At 39.4% G+C, this 10,827-nt stretch overlaps 1 protein-coding gene across 2 annotated transcripts in view; it reads left to right on the forward strand.

Moving 5' to 3' along the window:
• Window positions 1–5,946, forward strand: part of UBE2N (ubiquitin conjugating enzyme E2 N) — a 36,336-nt gene extending 30,390 nt beyond the window's left edge. The window contains exons 1-4 of one of the 2 annotated variants that reach the window (XM_045084848.1): window positions 2,668–2,700; window positions 4,011–4,257; window positions 4,437–4,577; window positions 5,223–5,946. In XM_045084848.1, the coding sequence (XP_044940783.1) occupies window positions 2,683–2,700; window positions 4,011–4,257; window positions 4,437–4,577; window positions 5,223–5,263 (447 nt within the window). In that variant the 5' untranslated portion in view covers window positions 2,668–2,682 and the 3' untranslated portion in view covers window positions 5,264–5,946. Of the gene's footprint in view, window positions 1–2,667; window positions 2,701–4,010; window positions 4,258–4,436; window positions 4,578–5,222 lie in introns of those variants that run through there. The other variant, XM_004748550.3, reaches the window with a different exon arrangement.
• The last annotated feature ends 4,881 nt before the right edge of the window (window positions 5,947–10,827 follow it).

Raw genomic sequence — 10,827 nt, forward strand, 5'->3', positions numbered from 1 at the left:
GCAAAACAAAAGGATGGTCGAAGTGAGGGTCAGAATTCAAGGAATTTTATCATCTAGTTTTTTTCTCATTTCTTTACTCTTACTGTTGATCCTGATCCTTAGTATCTTTATTTTATTTTATTTTTATTTTTTTGCTAAAAATGAAGACCTGCCTCTTTTGTTCTAATTCCATGTTGGTGGACTTCCTACAGTGGGAGGCTTCATTATTGCCTCTTGAGGTTTTTTTTTGTTTGTTTCTTTTTAGATTTGTTTTTACTTGAGAGAGGAAGAGAGAGTGCATGCACAAGCTGGGGCGAGGAGGGGCAGAGAGGGAGGGAGAAGCAGATTCCCCACTAAGCAGGGAGCCCAGTGCCCGGCTAGAGCTGAAGGCAGACAATCAACTGAGCCACCCAGGTGCCCCTCTGAGATTTTTTATGCAGTGAAAATGTTTTACTTTGAACCCAAAGAACATTTTGCTAAAAGTAGTTCACAGCATTTTAGTTCTCATTTCCCTTGCACTGCTATGATTAAAACAAAGCAAAAAAACCCAGTCTCTAGTTAATTAAAGTACCAAAGGCATTGCTTTAAATGGCTATGGGTTTAACACAGTTTGGAAAAGGGTTTAATTTTTTATCTGCATCTTATGATTATTTCAGTATAAGACAGGGAAATCTCTTTAAGTATGTACCCTGTAGGCTGTAGAATGAAATGGTGTAAGGTGTAGGATTTTTCATAAGTGAAGGTGGCGTAAATACAGTATTCTCATTGTTTTTCATATCTAACACTTCAGATATAGCAGTGTTCTAAAACTTCAACTGCACATGCCTATTCAAAATGTTGAATATATATTGCTAACATATAAAATTACACATGAAATTGCCAGTTTCTTTTATTGAGTGTTAACGATTTTTGGCTAAAAAAGTAAGTTTATAAATAAGTAAGTTTATAAAGTTAGGTTATTTTTTCCCATGCGTGAATGGATCCTTTTGTTATCCTCCTGTGATGTGCATATCCTGCTTTGAATAACACTGCTTTAATGTTGAAGATGCAGTTCTGATAGTTTATTCTTTGTTCTTTGTAACATCAAATAGATTCATAATTCAGCAAGTATTTATTGAACATCTGTGGTGCTGGGCACTGTTCCAAATGCTGAGGATATAGCAGTAAATAAAACAGGCACAAATCTCCTTTTATGGCGCTTCCATTCTGAACAAAATAAGTGAGATATGTAATGTGTTAGTAGAGCTCTGGAGATACCGGGCAACAGGGATAGGGAGGGTGTGGGATTAGGTGGAACGGGCTTTTGCAATTTCAATTATGGAGGCCTTACCCAAGAAAACACATTTGAATGGAGATCGTAGGAGCTCTCAGGGAGCAAACCACGTAAAAATTTCAGGGGAAAAAAAAAGCAAGGGCAAAGCTTTTGAGGGAGGAGTATGTCCAGCAGGTTGGAAAATTAGAAAGCCGCTAATCTTGCTGGGGCAAAGTGCCAGGTAAGAGTATTGGGGGAAACACAGCTGAAGATGAGTTAAGCGTAGCCAGAGTAAGGGGATCATATAAAACCTCTTCTTGGCGGGGGGTCATTGTAAGGACTTCCAAAGGTCCATGGAACACAGACCCAGGAGCGAGTGGGGAACAAGGTCAGAAGCAGGAAAAACAAAACTTGGCTATTACAGTGTGCCAGCCGAGAGCTGATGGTGGCTTGGATCAGAAGTGTAGCTGCAGGGCAGTAAGAAGCAGTCCAGTAGATTTCGAAATTCAAGGGAACAAAATATGCCAATCAGTTTAGATATGGTAGAGATGAAGGGAAAGATTTGATCAGTTGGAAGGGTGGATGGATGGTTAACTAAAGTGAAGATGGCTTTGTGGGAAGAGCATATTGGAGGTGGGGAAAGTCATGCTAAGTTGGGATGCTCATTAAGACACACAAGAGGAGCTGTTGAACAAATTGTTATGGATAGAAGAGGTGTAATCCAGGGGAGAGATCTGTGCTGAATATGAGTTTAGGGAGACATCGTATACAGGGTGTATTTAGTATTTAGATTCATTGGACAACATGGGATCACTATAGAAGTATGTCAAAGAAGCCTTAGGACAGAGCCCTGGTGCACTTCTGTGTTGGGGAGTCAGGGAAGGAACCAGCAAGGAGGTTGCAGCTAGACAAGTAGGAAGAGAATCCGGAGAGCTCGGCTGTAGGAAGCTGGGTGATGTTTGGCAAGGAGGAGGGCAGACCAGCTGGGTAAGATGTTACATTTAGGCCAAGTAAGATGAAGATTAAGCATTGGCCATTTGATTGAACTGTGTGGGAATCACTGGTGACCTCAACAGGCATGTTAGTGGCTAGACCCTGATTGGAGAGTTGTGTTCAAGATAGGAGGGGAGGAGGAAAATTGGAAACAATCAGATACAGAGAACTTTGAAAAAGCAGCTAAGCAGTGGTGCATTAGCTGGTGAGGAGGTGGTGGGAGAGTTAGGTCAAGGTTATTTTCTCCTCTTACTGGGAAAATTACAGCAAGTTTGTACAGTTTGGGGAAAGAGCCAATGGAGGGGGGGGGCTGCTGGTTCAGGAGAAGAAAGAGATCCTACGGCAATGTCCTTGAATAAGTGGAAAGGAGAGAAGATTTAATGCTTTAGAGGAGAGGTCAGTTTTAGCCAAGAGTGACAGCCTTTTTATCCACAGTGACAAGAGGACAGTCAAAGCATATGGGCACACAGTTGAAGGTGGGTGTGCAAACTTTAAGAAGTATCTGTTTTCTTGTGACATAGACAGGAGAGTCATCAGCCAAAAATGAGGGTGAGGATAGAGATACTGGAGGTTTGAAGAGAGAGAAGAGTGTTCTAGATATTTAGGAGAGAGGGAGAAAGATGGGAAAGAGAACTAATGATTGTTGGGGAGCAGCATAAGGGTTCAGTGTCAAGGTTGTATATATTCTCTAGCCCTGTCTAGGTGCCTAGGCACTTGGCCCTCCTACATTCCCTTCTGTTTTTTAGAGGGAAGATTTTTCAGTGACTTTTAGAACTCATTTTACTTTTAAAAAAATTAAGAGATTTTATTATTTTTTATTAGTTTTTTTTTTTAAAGATTTTTATTTATTTATTTGACAGAGACCACAAGTAGACAGGCAAACAGAAAGAGAGATTGGAGGAAACAGGCTCCCCACTGAGTAGAGAGCCGGATGCGGGTCTTGATCCCAGGACCCTGGGATCATGACCTGCACCCAAGGCAGAGGCTTTAATCCACTGAGCCACCCAGGCGCTCTCTAGGAGATTTTATTTTTAAGTAATCTCCACACCCAGCATGGAGCTGGAACTCAACACCAAGACCAAGAGTTCATGTACTGACTGAGCCAGTCAGGTGCCCTAAATTTTACTTTTTAAAGGTTTTGGTAGAGTTTAAACAGTGTAAGTGGCCTTTACCTGTGTGAAAATCCCAGTGTTATTTTCTTTTTCTCCTCTCTTTTTTCTCTTCTCTCTTGCCTCCTCTCTTCCACTCCACTCACTTCTCTCCTTAGTATAAAATCAGTTTCATTATCCTAATTTTTATTACCAGCATAGGCTCAGACATTTGCAGCTGCAAATGTCATTACTCTTCACTTGCAGTTGTATTCAGGTGATTGGGATTATTTAAATAGTGTTTTCTTTGAACTTCGAGTTTAAAAAAATAAATATAAACCCTTCGTGAGAGTGGAGAAATTCTGTTGTGTCCAGTCACAAGAGACGAACTTCTTTTTTCTTTCTTTCTTTTTTTTTTTTTTAAAGATTTTATTTATTTTATTTGACAGATAGAGATCACAAGTAGGCAGAGAGGCAGGCAGGGAGAGAGAGAGGAGGAAGCAGGCTCCCTGCCAAGCAGAAAGCCCAGAAAGCCCGCTCCATCCCAGGACCCTGGGATCATGACCTGAGCCAAAGGCAGAGGCTTTAACCCACTGAGCCACCCAGGTGCCCCACAAGAAACGAACTTCTTAATTTTTAATTTGGTGTTTAGCAAAGTGACATTTGTTTCATAAATGTGTCATGTTTTTCTGTTGTAGGAAACCCAGCGTTTGCTGGCAGAACCAGTTCCTGGCATTAAAGCAGAACCAGATGAGAGCAACGCCCGTTATTTTCATGTGGTCATTGCTGGCCCTCAGGATTCCCCCTTTGAGGGAGGGACTTTTAAGCTTGAACTATTCCTACCAGAAGAATACCCGATGGCAGCCCCTAAAGTACGTTTCATGACCAAAATTTATCATCCTAATGTAGACAAGTTGGGAAGAATATGTTTAGATATTTTGAAAGGTAAGTGTTACCTTTATTAATATATGCTATTAAGATTTCTCCTTTTTCTCTTAAGCATTCTGTTTTGAGAATCTGAACATTGCCTTATATAAAGACCACAAAGGTCTGTGGGAATGCCATGCAGTAGTTCTGGGGCTTTTGTTTCATGCTTGATCATTCTGGGCCTGTTGCCTTCATAGATAAGTGGTCCCCAGCACTGCAGATCCGCACAGTTCTGCTATCGATCCAGGCTTTGTTAAGTGCTCCCAATCCGGATGATCCGTTAGCAAACGATGTAGCAGAGCAGTGGAAGACCAACGAGGCCCAAGCCATAGAAACAGGTATTTAATACCCACTCTCCTTCACACCACTCCACTTTTTCAAACAATATATACTACCGTTATAAAAACTTCTTTTCGAGTCTTAACAAAAAGGAAAAGATACATTAAGAGGAATAAGTCATATCCTGTTTGTACTATGTAAACACCTCTCAACAGCAGATGTTTAAACTCTGTCTTAGGGCCTGCTGCATGATCCCAAATGTAAAGACAGCCTATAATTGGTTTATCAAATACTCCTTGTGTACCATTCACCTAGCAGTACATGAAGATGCTAGAAAACTTTTGAAACCTTTTGAGCTGCTTTTGTAATTCATCTGATCAGTAAAACTACGCCAGTTTATAGCTAGGGAGTTTGAAAATCAGTAAGCTTCTTCCTGTTACAGATTTTAACAAAATTAGTGGAGAGCATATCTAGAAATGAAGGAGACAAAAGGAGACAACTCTTTCCATCCTGCTGAATTTTGTAGAATTTCTGGATTTAGTTGTAGTGTTTTGGTAATTAGATATACACACAGTCTTTCTGTCTGATCCAGATGATAGAAAATAGCATGCATTCAACATAATACTGCTTTATGTTTATAGAGTTTGGAAAGTAACATATTGAACTAAGTAAAATAATAATTGCACGTTTGTTTTTGTCTACAGCTAGAGCATGGACTAGGCTATATGCCATGAATAATATTTAAAATCGATCTGATCATCAAGTGTGCATCACTTATCCTGTTCTGCCAAGACTTCTTCCTTTTTTGTTTGCATTTAATGGACACAGTCTTAGAAATATTACAGAATAAAAGCCCAGACATCTTCAGTCCTTTGGTGATTAAATGCACATTAGCAAATCTATGTCTTGTCCTGATTCACTGTTGTAAAGCATGAGCAGAGGCTAGAAGTACCATCTGGATTATTGTGAAACGTTTAAAAGCAGCGGCCCTTCTCTGCTTTTATTCATTTCCCCCATCATGGTTAAGCACTGTGAATGAAGGTAGTTGTCAGGGTTAGCTGCAGGGGTTTGGGTGTTTTTCTTTATTACTTTTTTGAGGGGGAGAGGTAGTTTTATTTTAATTTTATGGGCTCCTTTCCCCCTTTTTATGGTGATCTAATTGCATTGGTTAAAAGCAGCTAACCAGTTCTTTAGAATATGCTCTCTAGCCAAGTCTAACTTTATTTAGACACTGTAGATGGACAAGCTTGATTGTTTGAACCAAAATGGGAACATTAAACAAACATCACAGCCCTCACTAATAACATTGTGACTTTGCTGTCAAGTGTAGAATCCTTCCTTCAAGAAAAAGCTTGTGACCATTTTGTATGGCTTGTCTGGAAACTTCTGTAAATCTTATGTTTTAGTAAAATATTTTTTGTTATTCTACTTTGCCTTTGTACAGTTTATTTTACTGTGTTTATTTCATTTTCCCAATGTGACAATCGTATTTAAAAATTAAAACTGATGGAACATTCTCTTTTGGTTTTCACCATCTGACAAGTTGATCTGGCAAGAGGTGGATTTTGCCAGTTTCTTTTCACTGATGCAAACTTGTGTTAAGATACCACTGAATGGAGTATTTATAAGCTGGCCCTGAGCATGCATAAAGCATTGTGGTTTTTTTTTTGGTTTTTTTTTAACCTCCTAGAAATTTGAATAAATGTGTTGGTGTTGTCTGATTAGGTAGATGATCATTGGTGTCTTGCCATGTACAGGAGAGTCACAGCAAAGCAGCATTGTGACTGACTTTGTGTAGGACTCACATGTTGTGCCACATTTGTTTGTATCTGGCATTTGGGATATGACCCTTTTCTTAGTTCTTGTCTGGAAACCACGTGTAACCACTGGTGTGTGCTGTTAGGAAACACCAATCTGATAATTGTTTGGGGTTGCTAAAGCATTTATGAGTCTTCCTTATAGACCTGATGAGCAGATCTCAAGCAACCAGCTTGCATAAGTGTCATCTGAAAGGTTTCTTCCTTTGAGTATCAGATCCTCAGTTAATGATTCTTTCATCCTTCAGGATTTGCTATGGGAGCTCCTATTGTTTGCTCTACAGTAATTTTCTTCTGCATTGACAGAGTTCCTCCCCTCAAAAAACTGTTCTTTCCCACCCTTCTCCGCATCAAATTCCCCATCCTTGTTCTTTGTAAGTCATCAGTATAGCCAGTCCCAAGTATGTAAATGTTAACCCCCTCCCCACACCCTCCTCACCCCCTGGGTTGGAACCTTTGTCTCTTGCAATTTAAGGTAATGGATATTGTAGCCCATCTGAATTTCCCCCACTTTTGATTCTCATAACTTCTGGAGTTTCTTCAGAATGTGGTGTATTTTATTGTGCTCCTATGTAAGATGAAGAATTATCTATTAAAATTACATTTTCAACATATGAAAGTTTTTGATGACTGGTAACTGGTATCCTTCCAAATAAATGCATTGCTTGGAAACAAATGTTAGTTTAATTCAGAATAAAATTGTTCATAACCTTAACGTTGTAAATTTAAAGCTCTTGAAGAGCGGTTGACATTTATAACAATTCTTGTGCTGTAGAGGGTGTTTTGCAACTAAGGAAACAGAATCACATTCTGGGGCCAAAATGAACACTCAAGCAGTGAGCTTTATTTAGTGTAGGTGGTGGCACTACTCATGATGGTAGCTAGTATCACATAGTGATTTGTAAGTTCTAAAATTCCAGATTTAAATCCATTGTACCACAAGAATATGTCTAGAATGGGACTCATGTCTACTACTGATCTGAGTTGCAGAAGTACTAAAATGGAATAATACCCTGTTTTTGTTTCAAATATATGAATTCCCGACTTCATGGCATTTTTTCCTTTGTAATTTGTTAAAAAGAGCCCCCATTGTTTCATTAAGACTCTTTCTCAGCCAGTGGAATGAAAGGAGTCAGTCTGTTGATTGAATTTGTTTAGGATTAAAAGGGGCTCTGGGAGAGGCCAGGTAGATTGCAAAAACTTGTCAGCCACCTCTGGCTTTCAGGCCTCTTTTCCTTGGCCCCGCACAGTGTGTGGTTGGTTAAAATATTTTGAATTCCGTGCCAGCACTTTTAAAAATCAGGAAATTCACATGAAAAAAAAAAATCTCCGATTCTGGTAACATGAATGGTATGAAGATCAGGCAAGTGCAGCCTGCCTTCGTGCAGAGCACCTTCTGGGAGGAGTGGAGTAGCCGCCTCCGGAGCCGCGCGTCCCTCTCTCCTCCTTCAGAGACTCCGCAGTGGGCTGTGAGTCCCGGACCCTCCAGCCTGCTTGCTCCTTTATGTAGTCCTCTCTCTCTAGCCTTTGATTTTTAACTCCTAAGCTTAAGGGAACAGTGAATTCGACAGAAGTATTTTATGTACGCAGCACTGTACCACTTGTGGATGATTAAGTGAATGAGATTGGCATGCGGCTTTTCCTGTGGACCTTCTTATGGGGGAGGGGCACCGAGAACCGCAGTTGCCGCTCTGTATGGAGAAGGGAAGGAATACTTGGAAAGGGCTGCTCTCCTGAGTTCCAGCCAGATGAACATCTCCAAGCTGGAGGAATACCATGTACAAAGCCCTGGGGGAGAGGCAAAAAATCTGAGTATGTAAGTGGCTTCTTGAAAAATCTGTTCTGCCCCCTTTAGGAGCTTTTCTGAAATCCAGAGGCATTGATTGGGGCTTTATTTGATTTGATTTTCTGTTTTGTTGCAGTCTACTTTGTTTTGATTTTTTTTTACACACTAGTTATTCTTGGTCATGCCTAATAAAATCTTGGCTCCGCATTGTGTAGAACTTAAACCCTGCTCTAGACCAAGAATATACTTAAATACAAAATTTCAGAAGCATTTAAGAATAAGCTTAAAATGCGAACTGGTATTTGAACAAGCCACAGGTGCTGTGGTTTAGCACTGTTCAGAGAGGGTACGGGAAGAAATCCAGTATCCTGCAAGACACCATAAACACAACGTTAGTGAGATAGAACTGTTGGTGTCCTAGGAATGATAGAAATTGTCTTTATTTTTCTATTTGGCAATTCAGGATTTTTTTTTAAGCTCTTCTAGCCATATCACATTTTGTTAGTTGCAAAGGTTTTAAAAAGGTAACCTTATCTGGAAAAGCTGGCCAAAACCTAAGTAATTAAATTAAATAAAATGCCATTATTCATGGCAGCTAATTTATCAGTTGATTTAAGAAAAATGTAATTATCTCATTGGAATAATGTATTTTTGGGCTGGGGGGGTAACATTTCATTTAGCATGCTGCTTAGTTTAAGGAATTATATCAGGGGTTTATTTTTTAAATGATTTAATGATCACAAAAGCAAAACATGTTGAATGTATTAACTTAAAAGAAATATAAAGAATAAAAATCTGTAATCTTCCACCCAGCCTGGTGATACTTTTGTTTCCTTAACTATATGCCCCTGTGTTAATTTCCATTTCTCATTGATGTTGGAAATTGGGAGGATTTGTTTCAAGGGTTAGCTTTGCTACAGCTTTGTTACAAATTGGGTAAGTTCCCATTGGCTGCAAAACTAGGATTTGGGCCACAGTTTCCTTTTGAGTATGAAACTCCACATGAAGAGTTCCAGTACTCCTTTTTCTCCCCAGTTACATCTGGACATCTTTCAGTTGGTCTCATTTCATCTGTGCCTGTTGGTGTGGCATGGCATTTCAGTTGTGGGAATGGAGACTTGGTACACAGCCAAGCCTCTACTGACTTGATGTAATTGTTTCAGTTTCTGACTTGGTTGTAGAAGCAGAATAATTGCCAGAGTATTTTTCACCCTTGCTTACTGTGTCTCCTAGCAGAGTCACAACTGAAATATCATTTAAAAATACATTTTGTGTTGCTCATTAAGGAGCTTTTTACCATTTTCCTTCTAATGTTATTTGTGGGACAAAACAGGTCTTAGACTAGTAACCTCACCACCTTTGTAGAGAGTACCTAGCAGGCTTCCTTTTTACATCTGATCCATTCTCACCCACCATGACTCTTTTGAAATAGTTCTATGATCTAAGTTAGTAAATCCCAATTAAATTTCAGTATAATCTAGCAAGTTGAAAGACTTGTCAAAAGCATTTTAGAGGGACGCCTGGGTGGCTCAGTTGGTTAAGCAGCTGCCTTCGGCTCAGGTCATGATCCCAGGGTCCTGGGATCGAGTCCCACATCGGGCTCCTTGCTCGGCAGGAGCCTGCTTCTCCCTCTGCCTCTGTCTGCCTCTCTGTCTGCCTGTCCTCGCTCACTCTCTCCCCGTCTCTGACAAATAAATAAAAATCTTAAAAAAAAAAAACAAAAACATTTTAGATAAGGTAGGTTGGTTGCACTAGATTTGAACTGGGTGGTTGGTTTGTGAGTAGCCTAGGGAATGAATAGGGTGAAAGTCTTAAACTGGTCCCTCCCCCCCCAAAACAAAATATTTGGGGCTCTGTTGTCCGTGCTATTACTCACCTCTGCACTTGTTGGTGAGAACGCATCCATAGACAATTTTAAATGGCTGGAAGTGCTGTGCTATAAAACTTTTTCACAGGCCACAAAGTATTTTCAACCATTTAAGAAAGTGTTAAGTTTGTGAGCATTGCAAAGACAGGTGGGGGCTAAGGTGTAGCCTGTAGCCTCCTTGGCTGTGATTGATTATTCACTGCTCTTGTATTGGAACAGATCTCTCTTCCCCGCTCCTCCTTAAAAAAAGTGATACATTACTGTTACTCCAGTAACAAAGATGGTGTAGGTTTCCTTTTTCCCCTTTGCTGTTAATACATACATATCTTGATAATATGCAGAGATTGAGCATTTATCAAGCTCAGTTTTTTTCATGCAAGATTACTGAACATTTTCACATTGAAAATTTCTGGGAGTATTTATTTTAAATTTTTAAATTATACAGGTTTTAAAGAAATCCATACAGGTTCCTTTTTAAAAAGTGACTTAGCATTTAATGCTTTTTAAAAATGTTACTGAAAGTTTACCTTGGGGCATTTATTTGTTATCCCTGTAATATCTATTTATCATAATCCCCATTACATTTAAATTGTTACCGTTTTATGAAGTCTACATTATACATCTTTTAACCATATTTTGATTGTGTAGTTTGTCTGTTTCAGTTTACTAGATTCCCAGAAGTGGAGCTGTAAAATTTTGCTAAGTAGTACTTATTTTCCAAAAGGCTATACTGATTTACATGTAGAAATCCTTACCTGACTTGAATGTCATTTGTGTCTGCATAATATTCCTTTATATGGATATGTTATTAGTTGACTATTACCCCTTTAGTTGCCTTA

The sequence above is a fragment of the Mustela putorius genome, unplaced genomic scaffold, assembly GCF_011764305.1.
Source record: "Mustela putorius furo isolate JIRA1106 unplaced genomic scaffold, ASM1176430v1.1 tig00000788_pilon_pilon_pilon, whole genome shotgun sequence".
NCBI classification, from domain to species: domain Eukaryota; kingdom Metazoa; phylum Chordata; class Mammalia; order Carnivora; family Mustelidae; genus Mustela; species Mustela putorius.